A 17,143-nucleotide genomic window follows, 5' to 3' on the forward strand; every position below is an offset into this window, starting at 1 on the left:
GCCTGTGGCCCTCGTCACATCTCTGCGCTGTGTTACTACCTCCCTCCCTCGCAGTGCTGGCCTCCTTGAGTCTCCTGACCGTGCTTCTGTGTGTGTTTCTCCTCTGCCTGGAATTCTCTTCTTCCAGCATCTACGGGGCTGGCATCCTCACTAGTGCATTTTTTTTTGTTTACCTTGATTTGAAGCTTACCTGCATGTCTTTATGCTCAGATGTCACCTTCTCGGGGAGGTCTTCCTTCCCGTCCTATGTGAGATCACAGTGCCCAAGCATGCCTTATCTCCTGTCTCCTCATCCTGCACATGCTGTTTGTAGCACTTATCTCTACTTGGCCTACTTTCTTTGTTTCTTTTGCTGTCAAGTTAAATATAAGTTTAAGCTCCCTTCCTGTCCCAGGTGAGGGATTTTTTGTCTGTTTTCCTCACTGCTGTATCCCTGGCATCTATAATAGTGCCTGGCAAATAGGCTAAAAACCTATTCAGGTTTTATAGAATCCTGTTTTGTTGAGTATTCGTAAATACAGGTGATTACTCATTATTTGTAGTAATTTTGTTCATAAAGTCACCGAGCTCTCTAAATCGTCAACTATGGAGCCACTGCTCCTAGGAGAAACACAGGAGTTGAGTATTCACATTAAACTCCCAGCCAGCAGCTCTGTGACTCCAGCCTGAATGAAGCATCCCTAACACACGCCATGTCTCCGTCAGGCACATCACAGCTGTCTTGTGCTCAGGACACCAGACTGCACCTTAGCACAACCCTTGGGGGCCATTTTATATCGTGAAATCACCAGAAAAAAGCACCGAAGTGTGAAAAACGTGGCAACAAACAGGACACTCATTGATAGTCTGACAGTGGAGATGGGAAGGCAGGGTGTCACCTTGCTGGACTTTACCTGGGAATGTGGGTGTCAGGTGCCTAAAATTTTTGGCTGCTCTGCACATGACTGAAAGTGCTCTGTGTATTGATTTGGGGCTCTTACAGCAAGTAGGTACATTGATAATTACAGACTCCTCAAATAAGGAGGATTGACAGTATTGAGTGAATGAAAGAATGAATGCTTTGACAGCGTTTGAGCTGCCAAAGTTCCTTAAGTTGTATACGCAGAAGTAACACTTACCCTTATTCATTCTTCGTAGGGGGAAGTCATAAAATGGTATGTCTTTTTAATATCCTTTTGGGGAGAGCAGATCGGCCACAAGGTTAAGAAGATATGTGATTGGTAAGGAAAAGAAACATTTCATTTCATTTGTGTCTTTATATTCAGTCACCTCTGGTTTTCCTTCAGTATCCCTCTGGAATCAGAAATAGGGCGGCTGCTAGTTTTTGTTATATGATTTCTTTGCTGCACTGCTAAGTTCTTAAACATTTAATTTGTCATCTCTCTTGTCAGTGCATTACTTAAAATTATTTAAAAGTAGAGACTGTGTTAATAATATTCCCAGATTTGACTTTTTTCCTTGGGGAATCAAGGCTTCAGATTGGTTGAAAAAGGAATGAAGTTTTCATATGTTGTGACTTCCTGTTGCTTTGAGCTACCCGTTGGGCTTATCTGTCATCACTGAGCACGTGGCACCTCTTCTGTCCTGGTTACCCTGGGGCAGGGCTGTGGAGTGTGGTGAGGAGGGGGTGTTCGGCAGCCTGTCTGGACGCAGAGCCTCCCTACACTCACTGGACTCACTTGGACAAGTGGCCAAGCCTCAGCTTCTTCATCTATAAAACTGCCTTAATAGGTCTTTTAGGACTAAACGAGATGATCAGGTGAAAGATATCAGTTTGGCATAAGCCATCGGTAATTTTGAGTAGTGGTACAACAACCATCTGTGACTTACTCCTGTCAGCAAATGGGAACATAAGCAAAAGCCAAATCAAGTCGGAAAACTCAAAAGAACAGCCCTTTGCTTTCTTACACTAATGAGAACTCAGCTTGCCTTGATTCTTGCAGGGTAGAGGTGGGATTTGGGTGTTTTCTGTTTACCAGAATTTGATTCTCAATTGGTGGAATAGAAAGTAATTTCAGATGTTACCCACATGGTATTTGTTTTACTATAGATTAGAAACTGTACCCAGCTCAGCAAACACATGATTTCACAGATATTGTTGCTTAGGATAAGGCTAGAATAGGTGTTTAATTTTTCAAAGGCAGAACTTATAGAAAAATAAAGTATGGTGTTAACATATGAAGGTGGTCCATGAATGCCTGCAGTTTGGGGGACAAAGCTCAGCATTCCCCCTTGAGGTCTGGGCACTGAGTGGCCCTGGAGAAAACACCGGCTCAGGGAGACTGCGGACCCTGTCAGAGGCAACTGCTGGGAAGCCAGAGCCCTTTTCTCCTTTCGTTTTCGTCTGTGTGTGTGTGTGTGTGTGTCTGTCTGTGCGTCTCTGTGTGTGTCTTTGTGTTTGTGTTTATGCCTGTTCAGTGATTCCCAGCCCAAGGATATTGCTGAATTTTGGGAAGTTGGAATTGGGAATGAACTGCCGGGAATCATTGAGGGCAGGAGTGGAATTTGGATCCAAGAGGGAGTTAGCTGGATTTGTTTCACTCAGCAGGTGCTTGCTGAGCATCCGTATGCACGGCCTGACCAAGGGCGGATGCCTGCGTCTGCACCCATCTCTCCCAGAGAACTGCTTTCATTCCATTTTGTTGGGAGATGTGCAGGGGAGGTGTGTTTAGTTCTAGTGCTGACAGATGTGAGAGCATGTTAAACTCTGTCTTCCAGCTACCACTGCCACGTGTACCCCTATCCAAACACGGCCGAGGAGCGGAGGGAGATCCAGGAGGGGCTGAACACGCGCATTCAAGATCTCTACACTGTGAGTGAGCCCGAAGCGGGTGCCTCGTTATCTGAGGGCTGCCAAACGTTTACACATCCATTTTCTCCCCTTTTTAAAACAGATAATATTGGTTGTAGACAAATCCAGATGTTCTAGTGAGATTGGAATGTTGCTCCTCCTTCCCATGGAAATTTTATTTTAGCAACCTGTTAGGGGCATGAGTAATAATGATGGGGCTTTAAAAAAAGATTTTATGGTCACCTTTGATATGTTGGATGGTTTTTTTTTTGAGACAGGATCTCTCTCTGTGGCCCAGGCTGGAGTACAGTGGTGTAATCTTGGCTCACTGCAACCTCTGCCTCCTGGGTTCAAGTGATTCTCCTGTTTTAGCCTCCCAAGTAGCCAGGATTACAGGCATGCACCACCAAGCCTGGCTAATTTTTGTATTTTCAGTAGAGACAGAGTTTCGCCTTGTTGCCTAGGCTGGTCTCAAATTCCTGACCTCCAGTGATTCTCCCACCCCAGCCTCCCAGAGTACAGGGATTACAGGTGTGAGCCACCACGCTCAGCCTGGATTGTAATTCCTGATCATAAGAGACAAGCCAGCCCCAGTTAACATGATGGGTATTATTTTACCTGTAGGATTTAAATTCATTTTTCTTCTGATGACAGTGAGGATTCTTGTTGGCAAGAAGCATCCTTCTGGCTCACTTAAGCAAGAGAGAGGATCTCTGGAAGGATTGGGATGGGCATTTGTTGGTGACTCACAGGGTGGAGAGGGGTGAGGCCAAGCTTGGGAGTGCATAGGAACCCAGGGAGCTTGCTGGACCCTGGTACGCTGTCATACTGCTGCAGTGACAATGATTTGTCACCATTTCCTGTGCCCCTGAGGTCATGTTCTCCAGAGGCAACCTCCCAAAAGAGGCTATATGATTGACTGAGCTTAGATTTTTCTTCCCACCTCTGAGTGGTGCTAGAAGCGGGGAGAGGAAAGAAGGAATGGCTTCCTTATCAGCCACCAGGAGAGACAGGTGCCTGGAATGATCATCCGTCAGTGGGGAGAAATCTTCTAAAGGAAGTGGACAAAAACCAAAACATGCCCACTCCACTGAAAGTCCGTGTTGTTCGTCCCCAGGTGCTGCACAAAACCGAGGACTATTTGAGGCAAGTGCTATGTAAAGCGGCTGAGTCTGTCTACAGCCGTGTGATCCAGGTGAAGAAAATGAAGGCCATCTATCACATGCTGAACATGTGCAGCTTCGATGTGACCAACAAGTGCCTCATTGCCGAGGTCTGGTGTCCCGAGGCCGATCTGCAGGACCTGCGCCAGGCGCTGGAGGAGGGCTCGGTAAGGCCACCTTCCTCTCCTCTGCCAGGAACGGAAGAGAAACTAATGGAACTGATACGTTCAGAGAAATAAAGGAAGTGAGAATTTCATAGAGTAATGAGAATGCACTGTATTGACTCTTCTTTTGTTTTTTTTAAACTATTAATTAAAAAAAAATTAAGATAGAGATGAGATTTTGCTGTGTTGTCCAGGCTTGTCTCAAACTCCTGGTCCCAAGCGATCCTCCTGCCTCAGCCTCCCAAAGTGCTGGGATTACAGATGTGAGCCACTGTGCCCAGCCTTGGCTCTGTATGTTAACTGAAATTATGGTGAGCTGGTTATTCAAAGCCGTGCGTGTGTACATGCGTTTTTAAATTGCTCTTTTGAGTAAGTGATTCATTCACGTGGTTTAAAAGTGAAGTCAGACTGTGAAAGACAGTGCAGCAGATTCCACCCACCCCACAGCCTCCCTTGTCCACTTTCTCCACTCAGAGATAACTATTACTCAGTGCTGTTGTTTCTTTCAGTTTTTAACCATAGATAAGCAGATAGGAATAGATAATATTTTTCTTCTCAAAAGGGAAGAAATGTATTTATACATTCTTTTCATTTAATAAAATTCTCTTTTTCTTGTTAACTATTTTATATTCTGCTGTGTGCATACTATGGCTTATTTAACCAGTTCTCTGGTCATTTAGGCAGTTTTCACTTTTACAAGTAGTACTATGATGTACAAATCTTTTTTTTTTTTTGACAAGGAATCTTGCTCTGTCACCCAGGCTGGAGTGCAGTGGTGTGACCTTGGCTTACTGCAACATCTGCCTCCCAATTCAAGCAATTCTTCTGCCTCAGCCTCCTGAGTACCTGCAACTACAGGCGCGTGCCACCATGCCCAGCTAATTTTTTGTATTTTTAGTAGAGATGGGGTTTCACCATATCGGTCAGGCTGGTCTTGAACTCCTGACCTCGTGATTTGCCCATCTTGGCCTCCCAAAGTGCTGGGATTACAGGAGTGAGCCACCATGCCTGGCCGTACAAATCTATTTGTAGGATAAATTCCCAGAAATGGAATTGCTGGACTGATTTTGATAGATGTTGTCAGCTGTTGTATTTCTCTCATTATGAGTGAAGGGGAATACCTTTTTTTAAGAGCCTTTTGCATTTTCTCTTTTGTGAACTGTCTTCATATTCTGCAGTCATTTTCCATCATATGTTGGCTTTTCTCTTACCAATTTCTCTTGGCTTCTGGTCTGGGACATCAGTTAGAGTATTTTCCCCAGTTTGTCCCTTATCTTTTGACCTAGGATATTTCTATTTATTTGTTTTGGCTACGCAGAAGTTTTTTGTTGAATATAGTTGAACTTACTTATCTTTGCTCTTATACCTTCTAGATTTTGAATCACAGGCTTTTCCCACTTCGAGGTTATAGAGTGATTCTCCCACGTTCCTGTGAGATTTTTCTTCTGTTAAACTCAGGCTTTGGTCATGGAAAGAACAGGTTTACATATTTCAAGTGACACTTAAGGGAACACGTTTTTCATGAGTTTCTTGGTTATGTAACCTTGTCTCATTACATAATTCTGTGATGGTACAAATGTAAAATATAAGGTTCATTCTGGCATAAACATGAAATACCCAGTACTGAGAAAGACAGCAATACATAAATCGTATTTTGTTATTTAGAGGATGAGCCATTTGTGTGAGAGATAAACACAGATGATTCTTATTTATCGAGGTGACATCAGCTCTGACTCTTGGTTTTCCTTGTCAAGGGGTACTGAGCTCTCAGCACACGTCTTATTGCCCATAGTCCCGGCCTCTTCCCTTTCCTCATCTTTCCTGTTCTGTGTTATTTTTCTCCAGGCATTTTTAGTTTTCTTGAAAACGAGCTGGCTTTCAAAGATAGAAGCAGGTGACTGAAACATTCTCCGGTGTTGATGAAGGCCAGCTCTTCACCTGCTTCCCCACACCTCATGAACATGGCCCTTCACAGCTGCCTTGGTAGTCAGCTCGTGTCTGGAGGATGCCTTTTCTTCTGTCACCAAGATTGGATTTGATCAGGCACACAGGGGTCTCACATGCAGAACTCCTAACAGGCTGTGCCAGGTGGAAGCGGGGCCTCTGAGCTTCTGGCCTACTGATCCCAGTTGTTGGGTTCATGTCTTTCTAGTTACTTGGCTACCAGAAGCTTGTTCCCTAGAGATGCCTTGGGAAACTTGGAAGAATCATAGTCCCTGAATTCTCATATTGATCACAGTGTCTGTCTGCTGCCTTTTATAATTGAGAGTTAGTTTTTCTGGAAATAAAATTCTGGGCTCATTTTTTTTCCCCCTTGACTATCTTACACCTGTTCCTCCATTTTGTTCTGGCACCAGGCTCCCGACAAAAAGCCTGATTTTAATTTGATTTTCTTTTCCTTGTAATTCATGTGCTTTTTTTCTTTAAAGACCAGTGATTTTCATCCTGGGCAATGTGGTAAAACCCCACCTATACAAAAAACTAAAAAATTAGCTAGCGATACACCTGTAATCCCAGCTACTCTGGAGGCTGGGGTGGGAGGATTGCTCGAGCCTGGGAGGTTGAGGCTGCATTGCCTGAGCGACAGTGCCAGACCTTGCCTCAAAAAGAAAAAAAACCAAAATAAATAAAAAAACAGTGATTTTATAGAATGTGTGTCTTTTTTTTTGAGACAGAGTCTGGCTCTTTTGCCCAGGCTGGAGTACAGTGGTGTGATATTGGCTTACTGTAACCTCTGCCTCCCAAGTTCAAGTGATTCTCATGCCTTAGTCTCCCAAATAGCTGTGACTAGGGACTAGAGGTGTGCACCACTACGCCTGGCTAATTTTTTTATTTTTAGTAGAGATGGGGTTTCATCATGTTAGCCAGGCTGGTCTCAAACTCCTGACCTCAAGTGATCCATCCACGTTGGCCTCCCAAAATGCTGGGATTATAGGCGTGAGCCATTGCTCCTGGCCCAGATGTGTCTCTTAATGTGGTCTTTCTCTCTGTTCCTCCAAGATGTAGTCTTTGGTGGTGGTTTTGTTAATTTCATACACACACATTCTTCTGAATACAGTTTTTGGTGTTTGCTCTACTGTCTTGCTTTGGTTTTCTTCTTTTAGGACTCCCGTCGTCTTTCAGTGGACCCTTTGCTTACCTTCAGTTTCTGTCACTTTCCCTTGAATCCTTTTTGTCTTTCTTCACGTCTTGTTGATTTGTAACATTTCTCCTCTTTGCATCTTCTGCTTCTCTTTTTTTATTGTAAAATTTTCTTTTTCGGCTTCCTCAGGTTGAAGTGTTTCTCTCACAGCATTGTGAAGAAGGGTTCTTTACTTTCGTGTTCCTTCTAGTTTTGTCTTATTTCTGAAACATTTTTTCTTTTTTTCCCTAATTTCTTTCTTTAGTTCTGTTACCTCATTTCTGAGTCTTTCTGATTCCTGGTGCTTTTTCCTGTCTTCTATTATTTCCTTAATTATTTTAACTCCTTTTGGAACAGTAAATGCCTGGTTTTATCTGTTCTGTGGACATTCTTTCTGGCATCTTCTCAACTGCTTCTTGGCTTTTTTCTTCTTATGACCTTGTGTAAGATTGGGCTCCTCCCTCCTCTTCTCACTTTTAAATGAAATTAGACTTTTGTGGCTGGATGCAGTGGCTCACGCCGGCATCCCAGCACTCTGGAGGCTCAGGCAGGCAGATCACTTGAGTCCAGGAGTTCGAGAGCAGCCTGGCCAACATGGTGAGACCTCGTCTCTACTAAAAATGCAAAATACAAAAAAATTAGCAAGGTGTGGTGGTGCATGCCTGTAATCCCAGCTACTTGGAAGGCTGAGGCACGGGAATATCTTGAACCCTGGAGGCGGAGGTTAAAACAGAAAAAAAGAGATTTATGGAACATGGTTAAGATGCTCAGCTGCTCAAGGAAATTTTCTTTTATTTTGAGACCGAATCTCACTCTGTCGCCAGGCTGGAGTGCAGTGGCGTGATCTCATAATCTTGGCTCACTGCAGCCTCTGCCTCCTGGGTTCAAGTTATTCTCCTGCGTCAGTTTCCCGAGTAGCTGGGACTACAGGTGTGCGCCACCATGCCCAGCTAATTTTTCTATTTTTAGTAGAGACTAGATTTCGTCATGTTGGCTAGGATGGTCTTGATCTCTTGACCTTGTGATCCACCTGCCTCGGCCTCCCAAAGTGCTGGGATCACAGGCCTGTGCCACTGCACCAGCCTGGAAATTCTTTTTTTTTTTTTTTTGAGGCGGAGTCTTGCTCTCTTGGCCAGGCTGGAGTGCAGCGGTGCAGTCTTGGCTCACTGCAGCCTCTGCCTCCTGGGTTCCAGCAATTCTCCTGCCTCATCTCCTGGGTAGCTGGGATTACAGGCACATGCCACCTTGCCCTGCTAATTTTTGTATTTTTAGTAGAGACAGGGTTTCTCTACGTTGGCCAGGCTGGTCTCGTACTCCTGACCTCGTGATCCACCAGCCTCAGCCACCCAAAGTGCTGGCATTACAGGTATGAGCCACCGTGCGCGGCCTGAAAATTCCTTTTTTTAGACAAGGTCTCACTCTGTCACCCAGGCTGGAGAACAGTGGTGCGGCTATAGCTCACTGTAGTCTCAAAACTCCTGGGCTCAGGCAATCCTCCTGTCTCGTCTCGTCCTGTTAAGTAGCTGGGACGACTGGCACACACCACTATGCCTTCCTAGTTTTTTTTTTTTTTTTTGTAGAGATGGGATCTGTAAAAAAGATAGTCTGGTCTTGAACTGCTGGGCTTAAGTGACCCTCCCAAAGTGCTGGGGTGGCAGGCATGAGCCACCGCGCTTGGCCTACTTAAGGAAATTCTGTATTTTTTTTTTTTTTTGAGATGGAGTCTTGCTCTGTTGCCTGGGCTGGAGTGCAGTGGCCTGATCTTGGCTCACTGTTACCTCCGCCTCCCAGGTTCAAGTGATCCTCCTGCTTCAGCCCCTCTAGTAGCTAGGATTACAGGCTGGCACCACCACGCCCAGCTAATTTTAGTATTTTTAGTAGAGACAGGGTTTCACCATGTTGGCCAGGTTGGTCTTGAACTCCTGATCTCAGGTGATTCACCCGCCTTGGTCTCCCAAAGTGCTGGGATTACAGGGGTGAGCCACCATGCCCGGCTGAAATTCTCTATTACTATACAAGCAATATAAATGTTTATTTACGGGAAATTAGTTTTCTGGCACATGTTTACGGTACTCAAGGAACTTGTAGAAGGAGGCAGTTTCAGGAAAGCTTTCCTAACCTCACTGACAGTTTTTTTCTTTTTATATTTTTGTGTACTGAATGAAAACACATGAGGTCCTGGATCTGAGATGTCCTTTGTGTCTCTTGCGGACTTCCTGTCTTTTCTCTTTTGTTCCTGTCCTGCTCAGTTTTGAACACACTCCAGTGGTGTCTTCTTAGCACGCGGTCCCTTGACAGGGGAGGCCCTGGCAGGTCAGTGCCGTGAGTTTAGGGACTGGGCTGCTCCATCCCGACTCCTGCAGACTTTACTGCCTGTGGCCCCCAAGTCCTCAGTGTCACCTACTCTTGGACTGGACAGAATGCTTCCCAGTTCCAGCTGCTTTTTGCGGGTTGGCTTCCTCTGCTTTCCAGGGAGGATCGTTTTGGCCATTTTGGGTGTTTTTTACCCAGGTCCCTTGGAGGCCACATTGCTTACTGGCATCCTCTGGTCTGGAGGCTGCTGGGTAGGTCTTGTAGCTGTTGGTGGTTTCCTCATCCATTTTATTTTCCCCAAAATACTAATGGGGACGTGGTTTGGATGTAAATGCCATCCATGGGCTTTAGGTCTTGCTAGCGCTTGCTCTTCTGCTCTGAAGGGGACTCAGGGACGTTCAAAGCTGTGCCACCCTGAGAATTTCCCCGGAACCCCCTTACATGCGTGCGTTTTAAGGGATACATTTTGGCCGGGTACAGTGGCTCATGCCTGTAATCCCAGCACTTTGGGAGGCCGAGGTAGGTGGATCACTTGAGATCAGCAGTTGGAGATCAGCCTGGCTAACATGGTGAAACCCCATCTCTACTAAAAATACGATAATTAGCCAGGCATGGTGGTGCACACATATGATCCCATCTACTTGGGAGGCTGAGGCAGGAGAATCACTTGAACCTGGGAGACAGAGGTTGCAGTGAGCTGAGATCGTGCCATTGCACTCCAGCCTGGGCAACAAGAGTGAAACTCTGTCTCAAATAAAAAAACAAAAGACGTATTTAGACCAGAAAAATCTACTATTCTGGCAATAACCTGTTTTACTTTATTTTAAAAGTGTTTTCATTATAAATCAATATGATGCATTTCAGAATTGTAAACACTGAAGGAAAAAGTTCTATTTTTGATTTTGCTGTAATAGAATTCATGTTGTCATTTTGGTTTATTCTTGCCTTTCTCATTTTTGTATTAAGTGTATTATAGTTGTCTCAGACTTCCTCTTTCTTCACCATTTTTCAGAGATAAAGTACTCAGTGTCAGTTTTCTGTCAGTGACTCTGAGCCTACCCTGTACCCATGTGCCCCGTGTTCCCAGCCCCCAGTCACTTCCGGCCCACTCGGTCCTGCTCTCGCCCTTCCTTCTTGGAGACCACAGCCCCCAAGTGCCGCCCCCGCCAAGCCTCCCGCTTCCTCACAGATGGACTTTTAGCCCCTCTGGCTGCCCTTGACCCTGTTGAGTGGAGGTTGATCCTGCACCAAAGCCACACACACAGCCTTGCCAAAGCAATAACCGAGATTTGGTGAATATGGATAGTAATTTCTTTGTGTTTCCTTGTTTATGTGGAAGAGAGAGAGCGGTGCTACAATCCCCTCATTCATGAACATAATCCCCACAAAAGAAACACCCCCGACTCGGATCCGCACCAACAAATTCACCGAGGGATTTCAGAACATTGTGGATGCTTACGGAGTTGGGAGCTACAGAGAAGTCAATCCAGGTTGGCAGTGGGGTTTGTAGATACCCGATTTCCTATGGCATTGCTGCGTTCTTGCTCTAAGAATAGAACAGATGTTTGGAAAAAGATGCTGACCATTCCTTTTTTGCTATCTTATCTAAAAGTAAAAGGTTTTAAATGTAACCACACAGTCCTGTCTTGGGAATTCTAGAGAAAGTCAAGACCACTGTACATCACTGTGTTTGAATGAACTCAGACTCCCTGCGCTTGCTGTGATGAGAACTTCTTTCCCGTTCTCTTCTTTCTGCAGCTCTCTTTACCATCATCACCTTCCCGTTTTTATTCGCTGTGATGTTTGGTGACTTTGGACATGGCTTTGTGATGTTTTTATTTGCCCTCTTGTTGGTGTTAAATGAAAATCATCCCAGACTAAATCAGTCACAGGAGGTAAACATCTAAACACTCCAGCACAAATATCTGTTTGGGTGGCATTAGTGGTGACTGAAAAAGACACACCCCTTAGATGTTCGCTGTGGGCTGTGGCTGTGCTGGGCAGGTGTGTGGCTTGTCACCTGCGGCTGACAGTGATGTCTGCAGGTCAGGCTGTTTTCCGAGAAGCCTTGGGAGGAGTGGTGAGGGGTGTGCCCACACCGGCTGCTGCCCCGTGGACACCCTCCAGTAAATGTGTTCTGACCCCCGCTCTTGCCCTTCGCAGATCATGAGGATGTTTTTTAATGGCCGGTATATCCTCTTGCTGATGGGGCTGTTCTCAGTGTACACCGGCCTCATCTACAATGACTGCTTTTCAAAGTCAGTCAACCTGTTCGGCTCCAGGTGGAATGTGTCTGCCATGTACAGCTCCAGCCACACCCCCACAGAGCATAAGGAGATGGTGCTTTGGAAGTAAGTGTCCCTTAGCTGGCACTGGCGATGCTCTGGGCGGGAAGTGTGTTTCCTAGACCTTCCTCCTCCCGCAGTCAGCCTCCTCCTCCTCACTCTGCTTTTTGTTACAGTGACAGTGTCGTCAGGCACAACAGGATTTTGCAGCTGGACCCAAGCATTCCTGGAGTGTTCCAAGGCCCTTATCCCCTTGGCATTGATCCCGTGAGTGTGCCGTGCCCTGTCGTCATCTCTGGGTGCTCTGTGGTGCCAACCAGCTTTGGGCACCACGAGGTTCTCTAGGGGAAGGGCTCATTAGCCCCCATGGGCATCCCAGTCCCAGGGATGGGGAGGGGAGGCCAGGAGCTGGGGAGCCCTCCGTTTGGGAAGGTGAGGTCAGAGGAAGTCCTCAGAAAGCTGGGGCTGCGCTCTGTCGTGTGTCCTGACCTATTTTCCTCTGGTGAAAAATGACACTTCAGTAGCCCCGAAATGTGTGCCGTTTCCTACATTTCTTCCTTGTATATGTGAACTTTTAAAAACCTTCAATCTAGAAAGAAATGGTATGGTACGTTAGCCCTGAAAGGAGGCAGAAGGTTATTGCCGTGCTTACTGGGGTAGCTGTTTGGAATAGAAAGTGTTAGTAGAGAAAATGGAGAAGTGGCCCCAAGGTGCCAGGACCCCACCCTCTCCAGGGCTCAGCAGGCCTGGCCGAAGCACTGGACCACAGGGCTGGGTGGGGTTTTCCTGGGCTGTCAAGAGTCTTTCTGGGGAATCAAAAGAATGGCTGATATTGGTTTGTGAATGTAATTGTGTACAGTCATTAAACAGAGCAAAAAAAGTCTAGCATTCCTGAACCTGGGCACTCCAAGGAGGCAGTGTCTCTTAGTGTGTGCTGCTTATCCTCATCTCTAATCATGATTGGTATAATTTCATGTCGTAGCATTAAGTCTTAATGTAACTGGACACTTAGAAACACATCTACAACAATTTCTTTAAGATACAGCATTTTGGAGCCTAATTCAGTAATAACTTGTAGCTTTGTGTTAGGAGAGAAATGTTTCCGAATAAGGAAACCAAGGAAAACAGTTGGCGTGAGTGTTTTTGGGAGGTGTCGGGGGAAATGGGGCATGGCTTTGTCTTCTTTTGGTTTTAATTGAATTTTAAACTGGGCATTACAAACATTTGATTCAAAAGTAAACCAATGTATGTACATTATAAATGTAAAATACATACTTTAAAATAATACATTAAAGTATATGTAAATACATCAGCGAAATTGACTTGCCTCCCAGTCCTCAGCCCTGAACATCTCATTCTAAAATCCAGAATACCTCATTTTTGCGAGGGCAAAATAAGGTATTCAGGGCTAGGAACTGGGAGACTAAAAATTTAAAAATTAGCAGGGAGTGGTGGTGTGCGCCCATGGTCCCAGCTTCTTGGTTGAGGTAGGAGGATTGCTTGAGCCCAGGAGGTCAAGGCTGCCATGACCTGTGATTGCTCCACTGTGCTACAGCGAGACCCCTTATCTTAAAAAAAAAAAAAAGGATTGGCCGGGGTGGCTCACGCCTGTAATCCCAATAGGTTGGGAGGCCAAGGTGGGTGGATCACTGAGGTCAGGAGTTTGAGACCAGCCTCACCAACATGGTGAAACCCTGTCTCTACAAAAATACAAAAATCAGCTGGGCGTGCTGGTGCATAGCTGTAGTACCAGCTACTCGGGAGGCTGAGGCAGGAAAATCACTTGAACCCGGGAGGTGGAGGTGGAGGTTGCAGTTGAGCACCACTGCACTCCAGCCTGGGTGACAGAGGGAGATTCTTTCTCAAAAAAAAAAAAATTCTTAATAGTCCCCATTTCCCTTTTCCTTGCCCACCTGATGGGCAGACTGTAGGAATTAATTTTTAGACAGTCAGAAAAACAGTCAATGAGTAAGGATGTTGTGGGGACTCAGACCAGCGCAGGGGCACCGTGGGGACGTCAGCCATGGCCTGGTGTCCCTCTGGGCACATCTTGGCTTGGCTGCTTGCAGGATTTCTGCTTTCATTGTATTCACAGCTAAACTTTATGACAAAATACACATACAGAAGCAGGTATGGCACATGCATGTAAACATGTGATAACACATGTACATCTCCTGCCCAGGTAGAGGGGACATAACCCAGGACCTTGAGAGCCTCCTGGCCCTTCTACTCTCTGAGCTGTGTGCGACTCTCCCTGGCTTTTCCTTTTGTTAAGAATTCCTGGCCGGGCGCGGTGGCTCACTCCTATAATCCCAGCACTTTGGGAGGCTGAGGCGGGTGGATCACAAGGTCAAGAGATCACAGACCGTCCTAGTCAACATGGTGAAACCCCGTCTCTACTAAAAATACAAAAAATTAGCTGCGCGTGGTTGTGTGTGCCTGTAATCCCAGCTACTCGGGAGGCTGAGGCAGGAGAATTGCCTGAACCCAGGAGGCGGAGGTTTCGGTGAGCCGAGATCGCGCCATTGCGCTCCAGCCTGGGTAACAAGAGCGAAACTCCGTCTCAAAAAAAAAAGAAAAGAATTCCTAGGCACATATCCCTAAATGCTATGTGACTCCATCTGGCATTCTTTGAACTTTACACTGATAAAATTGTAACTGTCTGTGGCCCTGGGTCGAGGAAATCAATGGTTTTCATATTGAAAGCATCAAAAGAAAAGCCTGAATATTGTTTGCTTCTTAAACTTAGAGCTGCCTTTCGAATTAAGACAGCAACTTTCATGAGTGTCCCCTCTTCAAGGAAGTTAAAGATTTTTTTTTGTTTCGTTTGGTTTGATTTTAGATTTGGAACTTGGCCACAAATCGCCTCACTTTTCTAAACTCTTTCAAAATGAAAATGTCTGTGATTTTAGGAATCATTCACATGACTTTCGGAGTTATTCTGGGAATATTTAACCACTTGTAAGTACAGGTTTTTTTTTCAGATTTTTTTTAAAGTAATATTTATAAAGCAAACTTGGCATTTCTTCAGTTTTGCTTCTTGTTGGGGACTGTATTTATTGGGTAAGGGGCAGCAAATATGATGTTGTATTTATGATTCTGTTGCGGTAGTTTAGGTTTTCTGCAGTTTCAGCAATTCATTCATTCGGCAAATATATATTTATTGATGGCAGAGTAGTGCCAATTGCTGTTCGAGGCACTAGGGGTTCAGCAGTGAGGAGGGCAGGAAAAAGATTGCCCCAATGGCGCTTACATTCAAGTGGCCAGGCGTGCGACATGTACGTTCATGATGATTTCCAGAAGGGGTGCTTGTCATTCCTTTTTTATTTTACAAATAAAAAATCTTTTTGTTTTTACTTGATTAGAGCTAGTGTATGAAGAGTAAGAGATTGTGTCATTTTTCTTCGATTAGACCTGTTCATTCTCATCTCTAAACACAATTTGTATAATTTGATGTTGCATCTTTAAGTCAGTATAACTGGAGTTTTGAAAACCCTTTATAACAATGTAAGAGATAGCATTTTGGAGCCAGATTCACTAATATTATGGAGCCTTGCTTTAAGGAAGGGAAGGAAATGTTTCCAAATAAGGGAACCAAGGAAGAAAGTTAGAGTGAGATTTGATCCCAAAAACTGGAGTAGCTTTGGCCAGCCTCACATCCCTTTTCCTCGTGGAGGTATGAGTCATCTTATGAGAAATGATGTTAATAAGCTTTAGAGTTGAGTTGCAAAGAGTTTAATTTACTCGTTTTAATGTGGGCTGGTCTTGTTCGTGGGCTGATTGATTCCTTTTCTTTTCTAGGCACTTCAAGAAGAAGTTCAACATTTACCTGGTTTCCATCCCAGAACTTCTCTTTATGCTCTGTATCTTTGGATACCTTATATTTATGATTTTCTACAAGTGGCTGGTTTTTTCAGCAGAAACCTCCAGAGTTGCTCCCAGCATACTGATTGAATTTATTAACATGTTTTTATTCCCAGCCAGTAAAACAAATGGTCTTTACACAGGGCAGGTGAGTCACCTTCCCACCCTCACGAACTTAACAAAAGTATTTCCAAGAGCCTTTTACTCTGATCAGTAGAAATGTCGGGTTATCTCCATGGACTCCCAGGAGCCTGGGAAGGCTGTTTCTGTCTCCGTGTGTGTCATCACCAGAGGTGCCAGTCCGGCTCGACCGCTGTGTGCAGGCTCTGGTCAGGTAGCCTGACCAAACTCACTGCCACTCAGTAGCCATCAAAACCAGTGGGAAGAGGCTGGCCACAGTAGCTCATTCCTGTAATCCCAGCACTTTGGGAGACCAAGGCTGGTGGATTGCTTGAGCCTGTGAGTTCGAGACCAGCCTAGGCAACATAGCAAGACATCATCTCTACAAAAAAGACAAAAATTTTCCAGACATGGTGACTGCACCTGTTGTCTCAGCTACTTGGGAGGCTGAGGCAGGAGGATTGCTTGAGCCTGGGAGGTTGAGGCTGCAGTGAGCCAGGATTGCACCACTGCACTCCAGCCTGGGTGACAGAGCAAGACCCTGCCTCAAAACAAAACAAAAAAACAAAAAAAGCCCCCAAACCAACAAAACTGGTGGGAAGAAAATGCATTACCAGAGGGTTCCTGAGGGCTGCCCAGTCCCCTGTTTAGAAGGGACCACCTGGACCACAGCACATGGGCCCTTTAAAAAAATGGTCTTTCCTGCCATTGTGCGTTCATGTGATTTCAGAGTGGGCGCTGAGGGCTGACTGCTCTGCTTGGGGGCCCTTCTCTGCCTCTGTTTCCTTATCTGTAAAATGGGACTAAAAATAGGAGCCGGTTCATAGTGTACCACAAACATGTCTGAAGTGCGTACGAATGTGTTTGCACATTACATGACAGTAAATGTTAGCGCTTGTCACAGTCCTACTCACCTTACATTGAGGGTCTTTCTGCTGTGAGCGCCACGGCACCTCCTGCCCACAGATGCTGGTCCAGACATGGCTCACCACGTCGTCCAGTGCCTGTGAGGAGTCTGGGGACCCTCCCAGTTAGTATCACAGCCTGTGTACCTCCTGAGCCCTGTTCGGTCTTTCATCTTGTTGACCTGAGAATGGAGCATTTGGTTTTGTTTTTCACATTCTGTTGGGTGCTGGAAAGTTTTAAGTCGGATTTGAAGCTCAACTTATAGAACTTTGGGCCTCTTTGACGAGATGCATATTTGGTTTCCTTTTGAACTTTTCAAGTTTCTATTTGTTTTGTTTCTCTTATTTATGATTTTTAAAAATTGTATTTTATCATTTTATTGAAACTTTCTGCAATGGCATAGATACCACAGATAA

The 17,143-nt window shown here is 45.3% G+C and overlaps 1 protein-coding gene across 1 annotated transcript in view; it reads left to right on the forward strand.

Moving 5' to 3' along the window:
- ATP6V0A2 (ATPase H+ transporting V0 subunit a2) overlaps positions 1-17,143 on the forward strand; it is a 50,127-nt gene that overhangs the window by 21,073 nt on the left and 11,911 nt on the right. The window contains exons 7-15 of the mRNA XM_003733875.5: positions 1,138-1,220; positions 2,719-2,812; positions 3,909-4,121; positions 10,892-11,042; positions 11,311-11,447; positions 11,716-11,903; positions 12,014-12,104; positions 14,680-14,798; positions 15,639-15,849. Of these exons, the coding sequence (XP_003733923.1) occupies positions 1,138-1,220; positions 2,719-2,812; positions 3,909-4,121; positions 10,892-11,042; positions 11,311-11,447; positions 11,716-11,903; positions 12,014-12,104; positions 14,680-14,798; positions 15,639-15,849 (1,287 nt within the window). The remainder of the gene's footprint in view (positions 1-1,137; positions 1,221-2,718; positions 2,813-3,908; positions 4,122-10,891; positions 11,043-11,310; positions 11,448-11,715; positions 11,904-12,013; positions 12,105-14,679; positions 14,799-15,638; positions 15,850-17,143) is intronic.

The sequence above is a fragment of the Callithrix jacchus genome, chromosome 9 (genome assembly GCF_049354715.1).
Source record: "Callithrix jacchus isolate 240 chromosome 9, calJac240_pri, whole genome shotgun sequence".
NCBI lineage: Eukaryota > Metazoa > Chordata > Mammalia > Primates > Cebidae > Callithrix > Callithrix jacchus.